Here is a 26,907-nt window from a genome sequence, read left to right as displayed (position 1 = left end):
GCATAAAAAATAACTTTTGGGCCAAAGTCCCTGTCACTGGCCTTTAGGATCCATATTCAGACCACTAATCTTGAGTAAAGGGGTTTGCATAGCAAACTAGATTTCAGTAGAAGTAAAGCAAGCAACCTTGAAATTCGATGTAATAAATTATGAAATGATCTAGATACAATGTAATAAGTTAAGTTTAGAATGAGGGAGGTAATTTGAAAACATCCTATGCTCTTCTTTTTATGTTCAAAAGTGGGATATGGACTTCCCAGTCTTAATTGGTTTTGATATGAGCAGGATTAGCTTCATTCCCAGAATGTCTGCCAATTAAGCATATGATACTTGGGCATCTATAGGTTGTATGGAATCCCCCCTGCAACATTATCTGCATCTGGGGTTTGGAGCATATCTTTTAGATGAATGAGAAACATTCAAATGCCATATTCAGTCTGAATCTAACGTATCATTAGAAAATTATCAAACTTGCATAACACTGATTTGATCAAAATCAAATATAAAATAAGAAAGATCATTAAAGGGATTTTAATAATTTAAAGCAATATTTGGCAATAGTAAAAGCAGTAAGCAAACAGGGGAGCCATTGATAATAACACACATTAGTGTGTGACATCACCTTTCATATTGGCATATAGATACAGTGCACCCACAAAAAAAAGAAACCCATTTCCAGAGATAGATTTCACAATCATTAAACATGTTTTTACTATGAATTTGATACTACTAGTAAGATTGGAATCTCATATTTAATTTGAGACCAACAGCTTTATAGCAAATAATTCATGCTCAGCAGATTACAAGCAATAAATATTGAGGCCTGTCAGAAACAGTTTGCGCAGAAACTCATGTTTTACCATTAATCTGAATCCACTCTCGTTTCAGGGATCAGTAAGAAAAACCTAACAAAAGAATACAAAATAAATGCTAATGAGCCAATTGTCCAATAAGCACGGTTGTCATATCACGAACCAATCTTGTTCAATTTTCTGCGGAACCTGATTTTGACATTAAACTTTCAAACTCGTCTTGCTCGTTAATGCATGGAAGTGTTTGTCACATATTAGGTATCAAAATGTAGAGGAATAACTGAATTGTATGGTGATGTAAATGAAATATCATGATTAATTACCCTTTGAAGAAAACAAGATGTGGAAATCCTGGTTTCCTTTTTTCTGGGACACACTGTACACATACCTGTGTTGTGTAAATCACATTTTGTGAAAGTAAACAAATATGAAAAATGCAATATTTTACTGTAAATCAATCTTTGATGAAGTTTAGATGCTTGCTGGTATAGGAATCTGTAAAATGATATATTTACCTTCATGTTGTAAAGGAGATAGTATTAAAAGGCTAATGGGTACCAGAATACAAATATTATTGGAAGTATTACTTCATGATTGAAGAGCGTTGCACTTTTGAAGGCTCTACCAATAAATTTGATACCAATTCATAGGGTACTTAGGTCATAAATTTGTTAATAAAATGTTTGAAAAATGGTCCCAGCTGCCAAAATATAAATCTTGACCCCTCTTGCCTCTTTCCTGCCATAATAGATGTAAAAATTAGGACAAATTTTCAAGAATGTGGATTAGCCTTTTGGTATTACCTAGGGGAATTTGGAAGATTTTATATCCAACTGATATCATAATGCATTTTATACTACCTTTTTTGGCAAAAAGGGTCAGAATTTGGTCTTTATGGGCAATGCACCTGGAAGGGGGGGCTCAGCTTTATTCCAGTATAAAGTGCACACCCATGGCTACAAAAGCACTTAAAAGGCTGTTTTTGCTGGTTGGAATGAGCTTCATAAATGTGTTGTATTCAGGGTGTCAAAAATAAACACTACATATATATTTTTTTCTAACTAAAAGGGTTATAATGCTTCTTGAATTCATTCATTCTTGATAATGGACATATTTGGTATAAGATTTACACTTGTTTAGGGGGTAAGATGTATTCAAACAGCAAGTGGAACCATACGTGAATTGAATATAACATACCTGTTAAGGGGTAATTCTGTAAACAAATGGTAATTCGTGTGTACAGTGTCAGTGATATTGTTGATGTATGAATCACCCCCCCCCCCCCCCCCTCCCCTTTTCTGGTCACACAGAATGTCATTCCTCTCGTGCAATGAATATGTCAACTTTATTTGAGACTAAGTTTTTGAAAAGTCTTTAATGATATGATAAAAACACGGCACCTTTCAGTCTTTTCAGGACTGTTGACCAAAAGAATTAAGAAAAGCCACAATCCTTACTAGGACAGGGGCCTACATATTTGCACTTTTTTCTGGACGGTTCTTTCAGATGATGAGTAATGGCCATTAAATGGTATTAAGGATTGCAAAATCAACACATGACACCTTCATGATACAAGAAACGAACTTGACCCTATCTATTGACAAACAGTGGTCCTATTATCGGCTAATCATCAACACGCTGATCCCCCTTCAATCTCCTTACTGACTCCTTTCCGCTACTTCATCATAAAGTTAAACTGTTATAAGCACCCCTTGATAAGCAGGTGACGGTCATAAATTCCTGCATTTTGCACCTGCAGAAAAAAATACTTACCTCGGTAGCAACTTCTGATGAACAAGTTCAAATATAAAACCAAATTGAGTTCAGGGTTTATTTTGAATACATGGTAGGCCTACTATCTATGTGATGCGCAATTTTCACTTATCGTTATTTTGTTTAACCCTTATTTAAGGCTGATGAAAATTTGATTATATTAACCTGATTTACTAATATAAAATCAAAAACTCTAGTCTATCTATTGAATTCACCAACTCAACAATTCAATTTCATCATATTGTAAAAAAAAAAGATAAGTTATTTCTAAATTTACTTCCCCCCTCTACTTGTTCTTCAAACGTCAGAATTTTCAGGTAGATATGAGTGCTATAAAAGATGATGTTGTAACATTAATTGATTGGCAATGTCCAGGTTCCAGAAAACCATGACTTGAATGACTGTTAGGTCCTGTTGCCATGATACCTACTACTGATAGCCCCTGATAGCAGTGATTAATAGAAGAGGAGCCTACAAGAAAACTTGCTAGACACGTTGATGACTTGACAAGAGAAGGGTCACCAAATGGTCTCATGCTTCAAGTCAAATCATAGAACTAATATATATTTCATGGTACAACAGGTGATTTTAAAGGAATTCTACTTGTTTCAACAAATATTAAATAATAAATATTGTGAGGACTATTAAGAGAAGAAGCGAGATAAGTAGAAGCCTATACTTTGAATTGGTTTTAGCATCATTATTGGCACTGGTAAAGGAATCTTCCAAGATCTAAACTAGTTTCCTAAATCGGTTAAGGAAATGGAGTCTAACACTCCTCATAAATGATTTTCAGAGATCTGCTACAGATGAATATTTTCTTTAAACCAATTTTGGGTAACCTTAAACCACTTTGTTGGAAACACACCTCTTTGACACAGTTCTCACTACCTTCTTAAAACAAGTTTACTGGAAACTAGTTTAATGTGTAATCAGTCAAAGCAATCTTGGAAGCGATCTACCAAACCAGTTCATAAAACCACCTCGAGATGTAGTTTTTAAGATCGCGTTGCCTTATTAAAATGGTTTTGGCATGAGGACACAACCTTTCTTCGGGAAGCAATTGTCACACATACCGAGTGCGCTACTCCACACACTGTGTGTAGAATGCCTACGCTGCATTTTCAAATTTTCGCACTAAATGTACCACCCCACTGAGAGCATTCCCATAACAACAAGATCGCTTTACGTGGAGTGATTTTGAAAACCACTTTCGGATGATCAAATGGAAACGCTAGCAAAGTGATCTTCCAAACTGGTTTCATGAACCGGTTTCTAGTAATGCGAACAGGGTCTTACTCACTGAACTTGGTCAACTTGGCTAAGAAGGATTAGTGAAGATTTACCTCAATGATCACTTTCCATAATCTCAAGATCAGACATTAATCCTTTTATTGTGTCATCTTGTTGTCATATGATATAATGCTTGACCTAATTTAGGTTATCCTTTAGTACATACTTCATACTTCCCATTGGTTTGAGTAAACAAAAATAAATAAGAAATATTATCATTTCCAAGTAATTATCAAACAAAAATAATTTGAACATAAGAATGAGAGACATATTTTGAGTGTGGGTATTGAAATGATGTATGGAAATTCAAATAACATTCAAGTTTTTTAAGTGTCCACACCACTTTATTTCATAATTTCTTTAGAAATTGCAAACAGGACACCATAGTACAAGTTGTGCAATATGCAATATATACAATTGAAGAGAAGTACACCTTTGTTTTGTGTACAGTTATTAGAGGAGTATAGTATAACCCAAACTAATCGATGCACCTAATTTTTATCCCTGGTACCGTGCCCTGGTCTTGCTAGAGTTGTCCCTTTGTGGGCCATGTTATACCCTTTTCATAACTGCGACGTGGTCTAGTGGTTCTGACTCTCGCCTTTCAAACAGAGGGTCATGTGTTCGAATCCTAACCATGGCGTGTTTTCCTTCAGCAAGAAACAGGGATGTAACTGGAGTTTTGTATAAAAACCTGAAAATGCGAAGCGGAGCGAGCGAAGCTCTCGCGCCTTACGGCCGGGGGTCCATGGGCAACGCCCCGGTGGGGGTCGGGGGGCGAAGCCCCCCGAAGCCAGAGCATTATTGCACATTTGGGGCCACAGGAGAGGCCATTTCAGGGTTTAAATTGATCTGATCACTTCAATATAAAACAGTCCAAGGCTCCAAGCAACGTTTAAACCCGCGTCTATATGTCGCGAACGATGTCCTTTTGATTTACACGATGTACGGTATACCACCCATTTTCAAGCGAGAACGAATTTAAAAGTACTGTCAAATTGCAAGTTACAATTCAAACAAATTCGCGAATTCTTGCACAAAAAATATTAAGCACCGTAAAAAATGTAATGCTGATCCGATCACTTCAATAACAAAATTATCCAAGCAATGTTTAAGCTGTTAATTCCGAGTTTAATCACAGTCCGAACGAGAGGTTGGCAAACAAAATATGTGCGGCACATGTGCATGTGTTTGTGTGTGGAAATTGCGATCCAGGGTTCACTTCCGCATTCAAGCCAACTCGCGACAGCTCGACCATCAGAATTTCAGACAGCGAGCGTTCTGTGCATTGAATACTGTAATTACGGTCAGTATACACTGTATACTGACCGTAACGTAATCAGAGCGAATTTCTCAGTAGCCGAGATGTCGCGATTCACGTGGCAAGCAAAGCACATGTACAAAACACATTGGCGATCGATCGTCTTTTTTAGAACGTGCCGATCGTGAAATTTCGAAGGGGCCGGGTTTTCCGGCAACTTTCGAGGGAGGGAAAACCGGAAAAGTTGAGATATCATGAAAATACCGGAAATCCGGCAATTTCCGGAAAAGTTACATCACTGAAGGAATTTATCCGCAATGTGCTGCACTCGACCCAGGTGAGGTGAATGGGTACCCGGCAGGATTTATTCCTTGCATGCACTGAGCGCCGGTGATGGCAGCTCGAGCTAAAGCCGGGGTAATAATAGCAGCGCTTTGTATCCTCAGGCAAAAGGCGCTTTATAAATACCGCTATTATTATTATTTATTATTATTATCCTCCAATTAGCCGCCTAAGAGTAATGCGGATAATTCAATAAAAATTGCGTTCACAAACTCAAAAAATAATCCGCACTATTTTTACTAGTGCCCGTCCTGAAAAAGGCGGATAATCGTCAAGACAACTGGACACGCCCCCTCTGATGCGGCGGTGTTGGAAAAGGGTGACCTTGTGACCGCACCATGGCAATTATCCGCATTATTTGGAAATGCATTCATAAAGTCAAAATCTGGTCCCGATGCTGCTAATATGCAGATAATAGCAGCATCAAAATAATGCGGATAACTCTGGTCCTCCTCGATTTTACGACCAAATTATGCTGCTATTAGCCACATAATTGGGTTTATGAAAGGGGTATTACTCCTGGACTTTATGACCTGTGGACTTAAATTTAAATTCATGGTCTAGCTCTTTGGCTGAAAAACTTATGAATGTATAAGTCTAAATCCTGGGTGTCTTCAGAGAATGAAACATGTTCAGAGTTGTTAGCTACAATATTGATTCCCTGATTGTACATTGAACACCACAAAGGAATATAGTTTTTGTACAACATGTATGTGATTACTACCATTTAACGTCCATAGGTACTTCCAAACGCCTTGGTAATAAAAGTTGTGCAGAGTGCAGTATCCTTGATGATTTCTATTAATTTCATGATGAAATACAAAAATATGGCTTCGTTTTTTTTAATGTTCATCAAAATCAAAAGCATCTGATTCAGATTTGACCACACAGTTTATTCGTTTAGGAAAAGAATTGGAAGGCCGTTTGTTTTTTTGTGTTGCACAAATCTCTACGCTGCTACCATGGGAATTAATATATTCATGCTCATCAGAAGTCTGGAGTGATAGCATTGGTCCCATCCCAATAAATTCTTATCTAAATCCTTGGTTCAATATGTTATCATCCTAACAAAGGATGTTGGTTGCTGGACCATAACTCATTTGAGAATCAAAATTATTTTACTAATGAAACTTTAGATTATGCCTAATACTTTCATGGCTCCAATGAAAAGATAGTCCCTCGTAAATGCCTTGGGGGGCCAAATGTATTGCTGTACACATGCATGACCAAATTATTTCCAAACAACCCCTAAACAAGTTTTTTCTCTGTGTGCAAAATAACACCTTAAACAAGTTTTTCTTGGGCTTTATTTTCACATTTCAGCACCTAAAAAGTTGTCACCAGAATATGACCCCTGGGAAAAAGCTTAGGGAAAAATCATACCCTAAACATGTTCGGCTAATATTTAAAAAAAGCTTTGGAAAAAAAAATACCCCAAGTACGTTTGAGGCAACGATTGACCATTTACCAGTCTTTCAAAACCACCCTTTTTCTTGAAAATCTGCATTTTTGATACCCTTAACGAGTGTATGCGCAGCCTGCATCTAAAACCGAAAAACACCCCTTTAAACACGTTTTTTGGGGGTTACGCATGTGTACAGCAATATGTATTTGACTGCCCTCCCCCCCCCCCCCAGGTAAATGCATGCACAGAATGCATGAGCGCACCGTCCTCAAAATAGTAATGAAAATAATGAAAGAAGCCATCACATTTTCAAGAAGGAATACTAATTGAAACCTCCATTCTTTTATTTGATTTTAATGTCCATGGTTCCACAACATTGCCATTCAAAATGCATTATTAGCAGGGTTTCATGTTTGCATTTTAAAAAGGAATTTATTCTACCAACAGACAAAAAAAATATGTGAATGTTTGTGGTTTGAATTTAACGTCTAGAAAAAAATGTTTTAGGGTAACGTAGAATGAATACAGCCCAGGAAACTCGAGTATTGCAATCCGTCTCTACGGTCCACTCTGCTAAACCCTGAAAACGGCTTTAAATATTTTGGGAGATAATGGCCAAAACAATGAAGCTGTTGAAAAGAACATCACAATCTCCTTATCCTGGTAAAAAAAATCTTATTATTAAATGCAATGCATAAGTGATTTAGAAAGGACATGTTTATCTCCCAGAAAACTATTTCACAATTTAAATTCACTTGTACACTGGCAGACTACATTTATTAAGTGTTATAAATTGAATACATTTCATTGCATTCAAGCATTTTTTTTTGGGGGGGGGGGTTAGAACATAAGCTAATAAATGTTTGTTCTACCCAATAATTCCCCCTTGTATTTCTTCATGGTCCTATTATAGGTCCATAATTTCTTGCAACCTGCATCAACTTTTACAATTCATTAGTATTCCACCACATTATTTGATGATGCAGTTATTGTCCTTTTTGACCAATTATCATCTCACAAAGTATGTTGTATATTGACTGAAAAAACAAAAATGTAGATTTACATAAATTCAACCATGTTTCGTCAGGAAAACTTCATAATCTCTTAATCATTGTTGACATCATATAGCAATGGTTCAACTACAATTGTACACATTACATTTTTTTCATTTAAATTGTCACTGTACCATTCTCTTGGTATAACCTTTCCATAGTTCATACAAATCTAGTAGCTCAGTGAATAGGGTACAGGCTAGGCATGAGTGGCAGCCAGTGCTTCTCAGACTTCAATTTATAATTTCAATAGTATTGAATAACTGGTATTTCAGATTAAGATATTACGGGTGGGCAAGATTTGAATGGATATGCATGCACATGCTCAGACAGGATTAAAAACATACTTTTGTTAGGGCGAAACAAGCCATGTAATAGATATTTAGTATAAGATGGGAACAAGTTAAAAGTTATACTCCACAGGTGAAATTATATACATATCTGTGTACAATACACTTTGAAATTAAATATGAATTCCAGTTGATGGAATGATCACAAGTTAACAAAATTCATCAAAATGACTTGATTAACTGTGTCAGCGATTAAAGTATTTAACTTGCTTTCGAAATTTCGCGTCTAGATCTAGATCTGAACCTCAAATTTTAAGACTCTCTCAATCGTAGTGCTCTCTAAAAGCCAGGCTTCAATACCGTAAATGTCAAACTTTTCCAATTTTAAGCTTATAACCATCTTGTTACTTTGTGGACCAACACTGCAGCCAAATTATGTTGACTTTACAGAAAGAGATTAATACCATGATTGTATGCTTGATTCTCAAAATACACAATAGCAGAGATTAGGTGGTTTCAGACCGCCTCGAAGTTCGCCAGTTCCAGGTATTCTCTGATCGGGAAATTTACCCCGATCAGAAAATACCAGGTATTTTGGTAATGTGAAAGCAAACTACGCGTAATCTCCCCGAAAGAAAATACCCGCTAAATAGTAGGTACTTGGCGAAATTACGAGAACTTTCGTGGGGATTTTTCCAAGGTCGCAGGTATTTTGGCGATGTGAAAGCAAATTACGGGAACTTTTATCCCAGCGTGTCGTTGGGCGCGGCGGCGTGGGTGGCTGCTGGGCTCGTGATTTTGAATCTCCCGCCTTGCCTGCTTATCAGACCACACTGCGCATGCTCGTAACTTCGGGAACTTATCCCGAAGGATGTGTTTCGGGGCGGTCTGAATGCAGGAATAATTAACGAGTATTTTTTAGCTTTAAAAAGTTCTCGTAATTTAACGGGGATTCTTGTGATCGAGGCGGTTTGAAACCGCCTATTGACTTCTTATAATAATATGCCTGAGTTTCAAATAAACATTCATCACCCTGTAAAAGGGGGCCGTGTTGTAGGAAGAAAATTTAAAATGTTTCTGATTTTGTGATAAGTCTTCATGTGTGGTAACAATCCCATCAGACGGCATAAAGCCAGGCTTTATAATGGAAAGCCAGGCTTCCGCCACCATATAGAAGTCGCTTTTATATCTCCCACTCAAAAAAACACTTGAGATGGGATCTAGATGAACTCATTACTATAATGAAAGAGAGGTCAGAAGATGGCATGCAGTGTGTCCATACTATATTTCAACAATGTAGGACCTATACATCAGCATAATTATAAGGCTATTGTTAAATAGACATCTTGATGAAAAAGGAGTATTGCCATCTTTTTATTAGATACATTCTTTGGGGTATCAACTTCTCTTCACTTTTCATGAAATATCCACACGTTGGAATCATAACATATGCAAGAGTAAGCATATGCATGTAAACTATTAACTTATTGAAGTTACAGCTTGCACTGGCCTGTATTTTCATTATTACTAATTAATGTGTAGGAAACCGTTGCTTCAGAAAGAGAACACAGGCCGATACCAATAATTTGATGTAGTTTATTCTTTCAAAGTTAAACATAAATAGTCAATTTAAAAAAATAGACGAAAATCACTGACAATTTTATCAAATTCAGATGTATACATAATAATATGCAACATTTATATAGCGCTTAATACAAATGTTTCTAAGTGCTGCATACTATTACCCCGGCTTTAGCACGGCTGCCCTGATCGGGCGCATCGAGCATTCAAGGAATTTCTTCCTACCAGGTACCCATTTACTACACCTGGGTCGAGAGTGGCAAATGTAGATAAACACCTTGCCAAAGGCGCTAGTGCTGTGGTGGGATTTGAACCCCGGTCCTTGTGGTTCACAGTCCGGAGACTTATCCACCACTGAGCCACAACACCTCTACATAAGAAGGATATGATTTTTTACATATTTTTAAATATTGCGTATTTTCACAAATCGGTTAATATAAAAAAATAAAAGTCATAATTTCCTCTATGCACACAATGCCTGTTTCCCTTTTTCCTCTTTTCTAACTTCTGTATTACCAAATATATTCCCTATTCCTTATTTTACTTGTTTCTACACCTTCTTTCTCTTTATTCCTTTTTATACCTTTCCCCTTAATTCTCTTCCTTCCTCCTACTTTTGGTCACAGTAGTAAACCGATTTGACAATATTAATACTAAATGAAAGCCATGCTTAGCAAGAGATGATGAGACTTAATGGACCTTTTATCACCGTTATCTTTCCTTATTAAAAAGTCTGCTAATTGAGCGCCATGACACTTTTCAGAATACCAAAAGTCTCGTAGCTTCTCGCGGTCTTCGCGCGGTCATGACGTGTACTATTGCAACTCTAATTGCAGGTGCGCGCAATGCACCCCTGCCAAATAAGGAAAGGGGCACTTAAGTGACTTTTCAGAATACCAAAATGCTAATTGAGCGCTAATTGACTGCTGATTGAGCTTTCAGAATACTGCACCAGGTCATTATGCAAATTAAAGATGATGTCAAACACTATTATTTGGTGTTTTATTATATGAAATATGAAATCTTTCAATTTCTCAAGACTTGATGATAACAAGGATTTTCAAAAAATATTATTTTAAGTTTTACACTAAAAGCTAAACCTCCAATATAAGCACAAAATTTGAGGTTTTTTTACCTTGTTGCTAATGAAATAAAGCAAATTCTGTCATTGATATCCTGTATGTCAAAGCTAAAGATTCAATCAACATAAAAAGGCAGAAAACTATTAGCTTAGGCCTCTAACAAATTAAGGGCAGAGGCAAACAACCACGAACACATAAAACCAAACCTCAGCTTCTATATATGGTAAGTGCCTTATAAGAAGTTATTTCTTCATCAAATACAATCTACAGTTAAGAAGCCCATATTACCTATCCGCTTTGATCCCATCAGCAAAATCGGTAAAACAATCAGATGTTATCAAACTAGAAGGCTTTTTAATCATGAAGTTTCTCACACTCTGTTGAACTACTGAAGTTCAACAAGAAGAAACTAATACATTTCATGCATATTTAAGTTACAGATAATAGTAGGTAGTCTAGCAGCCTCATCATGCGGTTATTTCACACTGACCTACCTATCGCAAAAATAACTGAAAATTCATTTCTCACATTCACACCTGCTCAAAAAAGATAAAGCTTATGAGGATGTGTACATTCTCTTTGCCTCATATCAGAGGTTCTTGTAAATTTCCTTTCACTTAGAAAATATTCAAATATCCTGTTTTCAATCAGAAAATATCAAAATGTCCTTGGAAATATCCCTGCAAAAGTTTTTTTGTTATTTTGAAGTGTATCTACTATTTTTTAAGCAATTTGTATCGGGGGATAGTAAGTAGCTATCTGACTCGAAATTACCGAGTATTTTGTGTGACTGGGTGAGTATGAACGCACCTATATTGGTGTACTCATAATTCAAATACATCACCTTGTTCTTAATTTCACAAGATGCCTTTGACAAAGGTTCCACTAGAAGAACTCAACATCAAATGGAACACGACCTGTACAGGAATCCAAGAAACTTACCAAGTCATAAATGGTAGTTTTTTTTCAAAAAAATTGAAGTCATGTATAAAAACTGACACTAAAGCGACTATAGTAAACTGTCAAGCAATGGATTTCATTTGCTCATATTCTCTGTCATATTTTCAGATAAATAATATTCAGGGTGAGAGCAATGAATTACCTTTGACCTGTATGATAAACCATGTGACATTCAGAAGGGTTATCACACTCACTGTTTATAAACACCAGTTAGTTATACTAGAATATGTCTCAAATTCACAAGATCTGAAATGTTTCTTGGTGGTTCACTTTTTATTACCCCAGTTAGCAGAATTGACAATTACAACACTTTATTCTTAAAACAATACACAATAACTTTGTGTATTAGGATTAGGAGTAAGAAATATTTTAATTTAATATAAATCAAAAGATCATATCCAACAATAATGTCAAAATAATAGTTCATTACTTTACAACACATAATTCCACAGTTCACAAACATGCAATCTAGTAGTCTCATGAATGAAAATGAAGAATTTAATATTGCATCCCAACCTTTCAACAAGTACGGACTGCGCAACTATGTAGCTGAACAAAATTTTCAAAGAGCTCAAAGAAGCAAATCAACTAGTTTCATACAAATAGGTGAATGTTCATCTATCAACAATCCCCTTTTCATTCAATCATGTTGATTGTTGAGTAAGATAATCAATACTCGAATTTATCAAAATATGTATTATTTAGGTCAAAGAAGTAGTGCACGAAAAGGCCTTGGAATAAAACAAACATGACATGAAAACTACATTCAATCCTTATCAAACACTCCAAAGAACATGATCATGTTGGATTACATTGGACTGTAAACACATAAGCACCTCCCACATCATTTCATTTCCAAATATTGACGGTCTGATTAACCAATTTTTTGACTGATTACTCAGGATTTGAGCCTCCCTACCTCCCTGATCCCTAAATTTGATTTTCTTTCACACCAGACTGAAATGGCAAAGAAGATTTGGGAGGATTTTATTTTCATTTTTAATGCTCTGAAATAACAAAATGTTACATTCTACATCTAGCCTATTTATTTTGTAAATATTTAAGGATAAATGAGAATTTATTTGACCTCAATAGGGGAAAGGAAAATATGTCATAAAATTGATGCTTTGCTGGAGTCTAGGAATGGCATGATTGTCCCTATTTATTATTAAGAAAGGAACCGCCGCCATGCAGACAAAAGTATTCAGATCTTAGGTGCGAACAACCTTACCACACCGTCCAAAAGGTTTACACAAATTGGAGCAATTCACAGAAATAAAGTTAACTTTTGCTTCAAAAGAAGAAAAAAAACTAAAAAGTATAAAGTGCATTTCAAAAGACCATTTCAATCTAGTTCTTTATCCATCAGTAAAGCATGAAGGAAACTCCAAAGTAGGCAGTGCTGCAGCAGCCCGAGTTTGCTCAAACTCAAGATTTTAGCCCGATCGGCCCTCTTCGGGATTAATCTTAAGATTCAAGAAACCCCGTCTGCACCATCGCAGAAGAGCGATTCCTGCCCGAGCAAGGCATCAATGCATTATTATGGTCTGACGTCAAAAATTAATAATCCCGACTGAGTCTGCCCCTGCAAATTAGCGGGATAATTCATAAAATAGCGCACTATTTTACAAATAATCCCAAGTTGACTTGGGATTGCAATCTCGAGATTAATCCTGTGAACTAGCGTGATGATTGCATCACCATTACAAATAATCTCGAGATTGTTCAGATCGAGATAATTAGTCAGATCAGAAATGGCACACCAATTGAAAACTCAGGCTGGTGCAGACGGCCTTAGTGAATAAAATACCCCCACCCTCAACGACCTTTCTTGATCCTTTTCATTTCCTTTATCTTCATTTCCTCTCATGCTTTATCTACCCCTTTCTCTCTCTTTCAACTTTTATTTCCTATTGTTTTATTCATCTTCTCTTTCTCTTTAACATCTCTCTCTCCAGTGTATCCTTCTGCATACCTTCTTTCTACCTCTCAATCTCTCTCCCTCTCTCTTCTTTTAGTTTTTTTCACCTCTTTCTCTCACTAATACCGTGTTTACACTTAATCGGCATTTGCATCGGCTCGCGGTTCTGAACCACAAGCCGATGCAGCATCGGCTTTTTCATAGTGTGTAAACGCGATTAACTTGAATCGGCTCGCGACTCAGAACCGGCAATTTGCACCACCAAAGTAGTGGGTTCTGAACCGCGAGCCGATGCAGAATCGGCTTTTTTACTACGTGTAAACAGAAAGCCGATTCTGCATCGGCAATTGGTGCGCATTTCATTTACTTTACCATTGTGACGTAATTGTAAGCGCACGGATCCAGCGTTGTCTTTATTATGACTTATATTGTTGGTGTGCATATCATTTCAGGTTTTTGCATCGGCTTGCGGTTCTGAACCGCGAGCTGTAACAACGTGTAAATGCAGTGCAAGATAAACCAAAAGCCGATTCTGCATTGGTTCTGAACCAAAAGCCGATCAAGTGTAAACACGGTATATTCTCCCTTTCTCCTCTATCTCTTCTATTGCCCTCATGCAATATTTATCTCTCTACATCACCATCTCTTCCAATCTCATGTCCCTATTCCCATCTATGCACCTGCACTTTGGTCATTCTCTTTTTTGACACTTGTTGGGCAAACACGACCCTGGCCTTCAACTTGACCTTGTCACATATTTTGTAAAGTTATGTCAACTGGAAACTGTTTCATCCAAATCTGAAGTTCTAGGCCAATCCAAGATGCTGGACTTGGCTTTTTTATTTTTGGAACTGTGGACCACAATACCCTTGTCTTTGAGATGTATGGTCCTAGTTACATGTACGAGCCATAGCAAAGAACTGTGAACTGGGGAACAGTAATGTCAAAAAATAAGTATTAGGGATCTATTTAGGAAAACATCACTGGTACAAAGTAGAAAATTAAAACAAAAACTTTTAGAAAAAAAAATGAATATGGTAGAATACAATGAAAATGGGAGCACATTTCACAATGAGTCCCATCCAAGTATTAAATTAAAACACAATATTGTGTTCTGAGAAATGTTTTAAACTTCTTTCCTTATTTGGGGCTCATAAAGAGGATTACAGCTATAGGATTTCTATTTTCTTGTATAAAAATAGATTTGTCTGAATGCAGGGACCAAACACCCACTTGCAGACTTAGCGTCTCCAACACAATCACGATTTTAGAATAATAAGAAAGATAAAGCTATTGAGTAAGATTGCATGGCAGGTTAAATAGAGGCCAATCAGCTCTCCTCACAATCATTCTTAACTATTTACAATGTAATTAACAAGAAGATAAAAAAGCTTCAATTCTAGATTATTATTGTAAGTTTATCATGAATGACTGATAATGATGCATAGATCTTAAACTGAACAAAGGTTTGTGAATAACACCAGGAATTTATAAAAAATAAAATAAATTAAACTCAGCAACTACTGTAATTTCATGAATCATAAGTGAAATGGTCAATATTTCAAATATTGCTGAGCATTTATTTTTTATTCCATCAGAACATGGTGTATTTTGTTTTTCACTTGCCTTCAAATAGTTATCTTTGAATCAATTATATCAAATTGATTTTTTCTCATTCTAATAATTCAAAGAAATAAATAAATCATAATAATCATACAATAATAATAATAATTGTAATCAATAATGATGAATTTCATTATTTGAATTGAAGAAAAAATATGAAAATAAGAGACAATGCTTTGGTGGACAACTTTGTACAATCCCTGAATTGGAACGGCGATCATTTTTCTGATCATTTCTCTGTGCGCAGACTTTGAAACTGTTTTTTAAATAGCACAAACAGAAATGTCTAGCTATACTGGTAGAACTGTCAGTCACAAGATAAATAGGGTATGTAATCACTGTAATGTGTTCTGGAGTTGCAATGCAGGTAGGTCTTCTAATGTCAGACATGTTTAAGACGATGTAATAACTACGAGGACATGCTGATGAAGCTATATTCTCTCACGTTCTCATCTCTTGCACAATCTCAATTTTTAGCTCCCTCCTCCACACCCCCCCTTCTGATTTTATTTAAGCCATTCCCTGTCTTCCTTTCCTTTGAGCTAACTTTTCTCTTTTTATCTACCCTTAATTCTAATAACCATCTCCTTCTCTCTCATCCATTCTTCCAATCATCTAGGCGTTCAAAATAAATCAAGGCGGACTGTATAGTTAGAGAGTAGAGACCAATCTCAAAGGGTTCAAATGCTTAAAACAAATGTTTAGGATTAAAATTAAATTTGGAATTCGATTGTTCCCTAACTACAGTCCACCTGGATTTATGTTAAATACCCTGCATCATGTATTGGGGGGGGCACTCAAATTTTATTTTGATGGGGTGTGCCTCACGAAACCCTAAAATGGGGGTTTAAGCAACTGACCACACCCGGTGGTGTAAAAAAAACAGGGGCTACGAAAAGGGCGCACACTATTTTGTGGGTGCTAGCAGAGCATTGAGCTGGTAGCAGCCCCCCCCCCCCATCCACCCCTTTCCACTGAGCCCACCAGTATGCTTGCCTTGGGTAATGTTGTGCTAGGTTTAGCATGAAATGTTGTGTCTGAGAAACATTCATGTCTGTCCTTCAAGGAAACATGATTGGATCAGCCAACTGTACTGCAGGTGTATGACTGCTCGGTCAACAATTCTGGCAGACACACCCGCCCCTGAATAGTAACTACTTTCACACTCATTTTCTGGACCAGTCCATACCTTAAAGAGAAATTCCAGTAGTTGCAGTTAACACTGATTTCATGAGAAAGTCTGTAAAACAAGGCTTAATTGCCAGTTTATCATCGAAGATCTAGATCTGGTACAGTTACATTAACTGGACTTTGTGAAATCTTGAAATCTACGCTGAAAAATGTTCACACCGAAAATCCCCAACACAGATAAGCGCACGTGGGACAGTGTATTATTATTGCTTAGGGCGTCGGGCCCGACGCCCTCCCCGAATCTCGTGCTTATTTGCTGATTTCTCAACAATTACACAATTTCTTCCAGAATCCTTTGGCACATGCGTTTTATTTATACAAACAGACACTTTAGTGGTCATTTCATTGGATTCTGTACGAACTCATTTTGATATCGTTACCAAAACTAGCATTTACCTTTAACAATGAGAACATTTCCAAATTACTGACTTTGAATGTACAGAATGTTTCTCTGAACTGGTTGATGCCTTGTAAAGATCACTTTGCCTCCCCTCACAGACTGGTTCAATGTGTAGGCCTACTGTGAACAGAAACTGAGCTTGCAAGAATCTGTCCCAAGAAGAAATCTAATTCACTAGCCACCCATTCACAAGGTAAAATATTGTAATTTGAAGTTACATTTATATATGGATTTAATATCACTATTAATTCCCTTCTATAAAAAATGTTAAGAAAAGTGGTCCCCATACACCCAAAGCACAAAAGGTGTAGATGGTTGGTCGTTGTCTGATTTCAAATTCCAGAAAAATCTATTTTATAAATGCAATTATCGAGTTGGGGGCATCACACACTGTAAATCTCATCAGATTCATCTGATTGTTTCAATTACTTTGTTTGGAATATTGCAATAGCAGGCAAATCTTGTGAAATGCATTTTGTCAAGATACAGCCAAGACAGGTCAACATACGATAAATGAAACACTCTACCAAGATCAAAAATTTTGAGCCAGCATGGGGTCCTTGATGTGATTATATTCCTCTTGTAGTAGGATTACAATACCACAATGTTACAAACCAAGTCATGTTTCAGATTGTTACCATTTTGAACTGAATGAAGAACACTTCGAGCCAAATCCTTTCTACAAACACAAGTTGAAATGTGAATGCTACTTTGTGGGTAGATCTGAGGGCATAACACCTAGAATATAAAAGTGGAAGAAAGAACGTGATCTGAAATAGAGAAAACCCTTGTTCAAACTTTCTTAGGATTTCCTAAAGTTGGTTTCCATAATGAATAAACCATTGTATTTCATGTCTTTGGGAGACATTTTGCTTTGAAAAAGGTGCAATTTACAAGTAAATGACTTGTATGACAATTGGGTTCTGTCAGAGAGTGCATTTTTCACAATTGGATAATCATTTCCTAAATCATCCTCTAGATACCTTTCCACAGAATAAACAGATATTCAAAGAAAATAATGTCAATAAATTTCATTCTACCTCCTATTTCACAAAAAAAATCTCAAAACAGTGATTGGGAAATGTTTTGTAGCTCAATATAAAGGACAAATTTGGGTTTTTCTTTGGGTTGGTTTTTGACAAAGCTGTAAATCTATCTATTGTAATTGTGTGATCAATTTATGGCTTCAATTCATGCTGAATGGGATCATTAGAGAGAAATCAATCTCTATTTAGTCTGCATGACAGACTAACAATGAAAACAAACAGAGGAAGATGTAAAAAGAAGTCAAAGCAATTTCATCCATCATTCTATTGGCCCCCAACCGCAACAAGTGGAAGGGTCCCCAGAGTGGTAAATCATGATGTGAATGGTAGGGTTCAATTGGAAATATAAACACTCTAAATATCTGTACAATACTGGAGTGAAATAGTAAACAAATTGGTAACAATGATGTATTTGAATCAAACCATAGATGTAACCACCAACCCAACACCTCACTGACACTAGTCTGAACAAAAAAATGACATTTCTGTCTCTCAATGGGGTGAATAGCCCCTAAAATAAAAAATAGTTTGTATTATTGTTGAGTGGTGCAATTTGAACAAAGTATTACATAGCTAAAATGCAGATAGTCAAATAGTTAGGGCAATAGTATATCCTATTGTCATTCTTGGTAGCACTTCAGTGCTGCAGTGTGATATATAAATACTACTATAGCCCACTGTGAGGTGCACACAACCGGAATGTGAGAAGGAAAGTAGAGGATTTGTGAAATATGACATGTAAAGATCGCAAGTTGTTTTGTCAATGAAGTGTCACAGAGCAATTGATGGATTTAAAATCAACAGTGTATTGTGAAATAAATGCAGATGTGGTGCCAATTTGCATTCATGTTTTGCTGTGGATTATTTGTGAAAGTACCCTGGCTCTCCAGCGTTCCTTCTCTTGAAAACATAGACATGCTGTGCTGTTGTTAAAAGCCTGGGGGAGTTTTCTCATTTTTTCATTACAAAGTGCTGGCAAATATTTTTACAAAGAGGTGATTAATAAATTAATTTGAAATTCATCAAATATCAGGAAAATTAGTCCCGCTTGTAGTAGCCAATTTTTAAAGATAAACGCTCATCCTACATACACCCCACCTCTCCCCCGAAATTTTCAAACTCCACTTCTACTAGCACAAAATTTCCACCATAAAGGAAACTGATCCTTCAATTGCATTTTAAATACAAGAAACATCCATGGTCATCTCACTTGCATGTTTTCCTAACCATTTCCTCTTTATTTTGTTGCAATCAGGAAAAAAAATATGAAGAGGCCAGCAGCTTTGTAAGTATTCAGTATCATACACAGTAAAAACACTGTTTAAAATTTTTATACAACACTGTTTACTATATGAACCTTACAGTAATTGTTTAAACAGTTTAAGCAAGTGTTCAAAATCTTAACAACAAAGTTTAATTTTCAATATCTAATCTTCAAAATATTAAACATGATTGTTTAAACTGTTAAACAACTACTGTAAGGTTCATATAGTAAACAGCGTTGTATAAAATCTTAAACAGCGTTTTTACTGTGTACAAGCATAGCAATTACAAATCATTAAGAAACTTATAAAATAATCACGATACTAAAAAAAAAATCGCTGTCAAAAGCAGCAAGGGCAAACAGAATTCCAAATGCTATTGAATCCTTAATTGTCAACCAATGCAGACACATGAAGCCAAACATTATATCTTTCAAATATTGTGGCTTTCTATTTTCCCTACGTAAATATTGCTATGTCAACGTCTGTGTGGGATTTGTAAGAATACTCTCTTTTTATTAATGACAGGGACTTCAATGGAAGTCAAAGTCCAAAATGTTTTGTCAATTTGCTTTCAATTTGTTTTGTCAAGCTGTAGTAATAAAATACATGAGTATTGTTACCAATCACCATTTGTTCATATCCAGAATGTACTTCTGATAATTCAGGATCTATTCATTGGTACTAATATGTAAGCAAACAAGATGAAAATCAAAACAAACATAATAATGTGATCATCATTACACTGGTGCGAATCAATTCATGTTTGAAATGTGACATCCTCGCAAGCTATGCTTTTCTTGGGTTCTTCCGATTTCTATTCATGAATTTTGTATGTATTTATTTTGATTGAGTTTTTTAATGGAAAATAAATGAACTGAAATGATCAAAATGTGGTGTGCTTTATTGAGTGATAAGAGGCTGATAATACTTTTAAATGGTAGATGTATTAAACATCATGTTACTTTCTGATGGCATATGAAGCGAAACTAACAGAAGATAAACATTTCTATGCCTATATATGTTATGGGCAAACAACATGAGATCATAATAATTTTCTCAATGTTTTCACAAATGAAGAATTTAACTATGACATTAAGGTCATTTTTTACTTCCATTTTCATGATGATCATAATCTTCAAATCAAACTGCATCATCCCATTCCTTCATCCTAAATGACAACATCTAAAGTTCTTTACATTCTTGTTTTATATTCAAATTCATGAATCACACTTTACACCACTTTACTGTACATGGATACTTTGTAACATAGATCCATAGCTATACCATGGACCTACTGCAGTATGTCCTTTGCTATACCATATTTCTACCTCAATGCCTATATACCTAGCGTTGAATATTTACCATATATTGAGACTTGTCAGGGAAAAAGTTTGAAGTTTGAGATCATTTCAATAATGCACTACCATTTCTCGGGTAATATTTCCTCAGCCCTTGTGACCAAGTGAGACCTTGGATTCCACTGAAATACAATATACTAGTAAGGCTGAAATGACAGATCAGTATTAATATCTCCAACAAAAATTAATGTACTACCCCAATATGTGAACAAAAGCATGTGGGTTTCCACTCCAAATATCAGTTGGGAATTGGGCAAGGACATGCAGTATTTTGTTCCATTAGCTTGGTGTGCCATCTGATTGTGATCAACAAAAAAGGTTTAACACCACCCTCAAAATAGTACCCACTTAATCTCCTTCAAAATAAATACCCCTCCTAAGAATTAATACAAACAGAATCGCATCCATACCATGGGACAGCTACAAGACACCTGTAATTTCAAAATGACAGGCACAATGGGACACACAGAGAAATATTAATTTTACCTCGTTTGGATGATGTAGCTGTTGTCTTTTCCTCTTTGGCCTCCTAAGTTTCCTGGCAGCATCACCAACATCCACAAGTGAATAGATCACCATTGCAACAAGGATTAATTTCATGAACATCTGCATCTTTTCTGATTCTCCTTCGCTTCAATGACAAATACGAGGGTGATGATGGTTTTCCACAAAAATAATGTTGAACTCTATCTAGGTCTAAAGACTACCAAAGTTTGCTTTGATTTCTGAAGTTTAGTGTATTAGATGGCTTATAAAACCTGTAAAAATATTTCAATTTCAAATAAATTCTTTTGAAAAGGCCCTGATACAGGCTCCATAAGACACCTGTTCCAGTGTAGGCTTCAGAAACACTAAGAATTTATACTGTGTCAAACTTTGACTCCTACACGTTTAATATTTATTTCCAATTCAGGAGCTCCTCATGCAAGCAACAGTAGATGTGTGAAATCAATGCGAATCAGTCACAATTAATGACAAAGAGTTCGATGCTTGATTGCGAGACCACTGGGTCTGGAAAGATGCAGTCCTTTGATCTTGGAGACCATCAATTCTGAAGTCCACCATGAAGGATGTTATGCAACCTGGTGGACCTCTAATACCAGTGGAAATCCTCCATAAAAATAACAAATGCAGATATCACTGCCCAGTAGCACAAATCCAACTTTACTATCGCATAGGAATGCGATTACAGAGAGCAAAACACACAACAATTATTTGATCGGTTGAGTTTTATTCATCTCATTTGCAGATAAACGCATTTTATCTGGCAAGTTGATTTTAATTCCAGAATGAGTGGAGTGTTGCTGGCAGAATACAGCTTATATGAGGTATCAAACATGTGACTTGCTATTTTCCACTGCAACTATGCTATGCTTATCACACAACATCAGAATCTTGCTCAGTGGTGAAGTGATAACACAGCTCTGCATGCTGTAGACACTAACAGTTGGGTGCCTAGGCTTTTTTACTCCCTGAGTGACAACATGGAGTGGGAGGAGCCTGTCACTCAGTCACAACTTAAGTAGCCAATCAGGAAGGAGGAAATGGCCATAGTGGGCAGAACTTCTGGGCTAGTTGCTTTGGTGATTTACTTCAGGCAAATTAAAGGGGTTGGTGGAAAAGCAGTGATAGTTTTTTGTTTAATCATACAAATATCTTTGTTGACTGGGGAAAAACTATAGGTTGGTTGACTTCAATAACAAATTTCAAGAATAAACACTTTCAAGTTATCAGATCTCTTCTTTGCTGTGCTTTTTATCAAAGAATGAAATAAATTCAATATCTTTTCACACTTCTTAAAGGCACATATATCAATCAATTATTTGAAATGAGTTTCTTATGTTTCAGTTTAATTCCTTAAAAGCACTTTTGTCACAAATATATCAATTTAGATAAACTTTGATAAATAATATCATTTCAAATAAAATTGAATAAAGTTTCAACTGAGTACATTGTGTTTTATTATCAACCTATCTATATATACATGACAAATATGGAAAAAGAAAAAATATTTTCTTGCTTAATTAGTTATAAGAGAACATAAATAAGAACATGTTTTCTTGCAAGTTTTTCACTTGGTACAAACAAGTTAAGTTTAAATCATTTAGTTCACTGATGTTCCACAACAAATCCACTAATTCATCTTGGGAATAAATAAACGAGACTTCCTACTTAGTGAAATTAAGGAACTTTGTAAATATACTTTACAAAAATTGTATTGGCAACCTTCTGCATAGCCAAGAAAATACAAAGTAAATCAAATTTATCCTTTTGAGAGGCAGAATGGTAAATATCTTTTTTTTTTCTGGGGGGGGGGATATATGAGTTCAGTCGAGTTTGGCTCAAAGCGGACATATTCAGACTTATTAATTGAATGTTTTAGGTCTAGAATTTAAAGACACACTTCCTGTACCTCAGGTTATAGTAATTAAATCATAATACCAATACAATGTGGGACCAAAAGCTTTCAAATAAACAGTTTAAAAAAGGAAGTCATGAATGACAAAGAGTATAACATAGTAATGATTTTGAATGTACATCATTAGAATTGAAAATGAATACTTTGCAAAGAAATATTAATTCAGTGTAGAGAACAATGGTGAACAGTGTAGATGTGAAAGATTGAAAGATGTAGTCAGGAAGAGAAAATGCCAAGCTATCTAATTCAGCTTTAACATTTATTGTGTTTTATATTATACTGTGTGTAACACACCAAACATAATTATGATACAGAACTGTGACTTTAATGATTAAGAATCAAAACCATCCGTATTAATGTAATATTATTATTTTTAACAAAATATAAAATACTTCTTTGCTCTTTTTTAATTTCCAGGGGGATACAATGTGAATGGAAGAAAGTACATTATCATAATGAGTTATGAGGCTGTATTGTATAATTCGGAACAAATAACTTCACTTTATAATTCCACATGGAAAATAACTCCCAGCTGGTGTTTATTATTCACTTATATCAATATTTAGGTCAAGTCCACACCAGAAAATATTTATTTGAATAAATAAAGAAAAATCAAACTAGCATAACACTACAAATTTCATAAAAATCGGATGTATAAAAAGAAAGTTATGACACTTTAAAGTTTCACCTATTTTTCACAAAACAGTGATATCCACAACTCATTGACATGCAAATGAGTCCGTCGATGATGTGCATCACTATTTCTTTTGTTTTTTGTTTGAATTATACAATATTTCATTTTTTTCAAATTTGACAATAAGGACCAACTTGACTGAATCATATAGTATTAAACAATGCTAATTCCACGTGTTCAGGGAGGAATAAATCATCATTTCACTTGACAATGAGGAGAAAATTAGAATATTTCATATTTTTTATAATAAAATACAAAAGAAATAGTGAGTGGATGATGTCATCAGTCTCCTCGTTTGCATACCGAACAAGGATGTGCAAATAACTGTTGTGAAATTAAGCGAAACTTTAAAATGTCATAATTTTTTTATTTTACATCCGATTTTGATGAAATTTTCAGTGTTATGCTTGTTAGATTTTTCTCTTTATATTCAAATCAACTTTCTGTTGGAGTGGACTTGTCCTTTAACTGCATAAAAATATCATGAAATTCTCAATATAATTGAGAATGTTGGGATTACCAGCATGAGCATTGGACAAAATACACAATAAATTCATGAAAAAACCTGCCTTGTTGATGCAGCAAACACAGGAACATTAAAGCAATCCTCTGTGAAGTAAAGAAACACATTCTATTTGCACTTGAACATCAGCAGAACATTACAGCAAGCTGTCTTAACAGAAAAATGATGCTGGATGGGGGTGTAGGATCAAGGAAAACATTCAAAGATGTGGGCCGACCATGCGTCACCTTATGACTGAAAGAAGCTACACTTTTGATTGATCAATGCAATGTCATACAATGTTTGCAGCAAAGCCGATGACTTCAAGCAGTATACGAAGCTATAAATGGATTAATTTCTGACTGGAAGGAAAGATTACTCCATAAACATGTTCATGTATGTAGTCATCATTGAATTGTTCATCAATGATATGAACCTGGTGAGACTCTGAGATGGAACAAAAAAAAAGACACCAGTAGCAAGCAGCAAAAGAACTCCCTTTCCAACATCTGACTCTACATGTAGCTATCTCTTTAGTTCATCGTATTAAAACTTCCAAGGATGTTTTCTTCTTTCATCTTTATTCCTTTGCATCTCCTAAAATTAGAGCCCTGGGGCCTGTTGCATATTTGTTTTTACCTGAGAAAACTCGGGTAAAAAGTGAAAACCAAGGTTAGTCTGATTTCTGCCATTGACTTTAACACAGGGCAAAAACTCAGGTAAAAAGTTTTATGCAACGGGCCCCTGGAGTGAGCACCCCACCCCCCAATGCACCCTCTAGATACAGTTCGACGAGATATCAAACTTTGAATTGGGAACAAAGGCAAAGAATGTGATTTATCAATGCAGGTAGAACATAGATTTATATTTTCAGAGGCAACCAAGATATTTGTATTGAAACCGGGGCCCTATTTACATGAAAAGGAAAGGATGTGACCAAGAGCACAATCAGCTTTAACTCATCGGTAGATGCATTGCTATACTCATGATTGGTATCAATTAGGCCCAATATCAATGATAAGAATTAATTTTATATATCAATTATATTTTATGATATAAGACACAGAAGTCCTATTCCTGTAGCCCATTTCACAAAGGACTAACTATTATAGTAACTTTGCCATTACAGTAACTACCATGGTAACAGGGTTACCATGGTAACCATATTCTTTATGATGCAGACCCCAGGATCAAAATCCTGATATCATTATCATTACATGTAGATACTATACAAATTTCAAAATATCATTTCAATCACAAGGTCAATCTAAACCATAGATTTTAATTGTTGGAAATAGAAACAGAGAAACATTATATCAATATGGAATTATGAATTATGAAAGGGCATGCTCATAGCAGATGGGATTGATGGGAAGGAGAGAAAGAAAGATTCCTTTCATTAAAAGTAAAAATGAAATGTAAATCAATTTCATTCTCTAAAGGGGAATGAAACCTTTGGAACAAGTAGGCTTGTGTCGAAACAGAAAAATCAAAGAATACGAACAAACAAAGTTTGAGAAAAATTTGACAAATGATGAGAAAGTTATGAGCACTTGAATATTGCGATCACTAATGGAGATCCTCACACTGGCAATGCAACAAGGATGTGTGATGTCACATGTGAACAACTTTCCCTTCGATGGACTATATAATATCCTCAAAATGTCTCTTTTTGCTTTTTCTTATGGTGCACAACTCTTCATCCATGATGTATTCTTTAAAAATCTGTATTACATGCCCTCCTATAGAAAGAACACATGATCTACTGATATATGTGATAAAAGAGGCAAGATAAGCGAAATGTATACTAAAGTAATGGGGAGAGTTGTTTACAAGTGACATCACACATCTTTGTCACATTGCCAATTTGAGGATCTCCATAGCATTAGTGATTGCAGTATTAAAATGCTCATAACTTTCTCATTATTTTTCTCAAACTTTCGTTGATCTGTTTCTTTGATTTTTCTGTTTCCACACAAGCTATCTTGTTCCAAAGGTTTCATTCTCCTTTAAAATTTAATACAATATTACTCAAGAGAATATTACTCAAGAGAGTATGAACACTGCAAAGTTGTATGCATTAAGACATGCAAAAACGTAAAAGAAAACTGAATTATTTTTATCCTACTCCTTGTGGTTTTCCAAGACGTTGCAGTAATTTTAAAGCTATGGATAATTAGGAAAATCAGGATTATACCAACTCCAATGTATGTTTGTATTTTCAAATCATAGAACTGAATGAGCACACCACACGAAGAAAAGATGTAATCTTAATGAAAACACAGTTAATCTTCCCCAGCAGTCATATGTTGAAGGTAAACTTAGAGCATTGAAAAATGATCCCATTTTATTTTGAAAAAGAAAACCCACATCCATTTACTCAAAAGTGGTGAATAAGCGAGGCTCAGTAACAATGAAAACTGTGGAAAAATAGACCTTTGGCTACAATTCAATCCTGAAATTCACAATATTCCATTTTCATTGTGATTAAACGGTATAAAGGTAAGAACTAGAGCCTGGAAGAAAATTTGTTACTAGCACAGATTACTGACATGAATACCCTCTTTGAGAACGTTCATAAGTTTGAAGAATCCAGAGTATTGGATAAAAATGTCTGTTTACTATACAGTTTACACC

At 35.5% G+C, this 26,907-nt stretch overlaps 1 protein-coding gene across 1 annotated transcript in view; it reads right to left on the bottom strand.

Moving 5' to 3' along the window:
• LOC121415468 (mucin-5AC-like) overlaps nucleotides 1-21,234 on the bottom strand; it is a 92,838-nt gene extending 71,604 nt beyond the window's left edge. Inside the window, exon 1 of the mRNA XM_041608670.1 lies at nucleotides 21,142-21,234. Coding sequence (XP_041464604.1) covers nucleotides 21,142-21,234 — 93 coding nt within the window. The remainder of the gene's footprint in view (nucleotides 1-21,141) is intronic.
• Nucleotides 21,235-26,907: the final 5,673 nt, after the last annotated feature.

This window comes from Lytechinus variegatus, chromosome 5 (assembly GCF_018143015.1).
Source record: "Lytechinus variegatus isolate NC3 chromosome 5, Lvar_3.0, whole genome shotgun sequence".
In the NCBI taxonomy this organism is placed as follows: domain Eukaryota; kingdom Metazoa; phylum Echinodermata; class Echinoidea; order Temnopleuroida; family Toxopneustidae; genus Lytechinus; species Lytechinus variegatus.
Note: the sequence above shows the minus strand (reverse complement) of the source record. Positions and strands in the feature narration are given on the sequence as shown.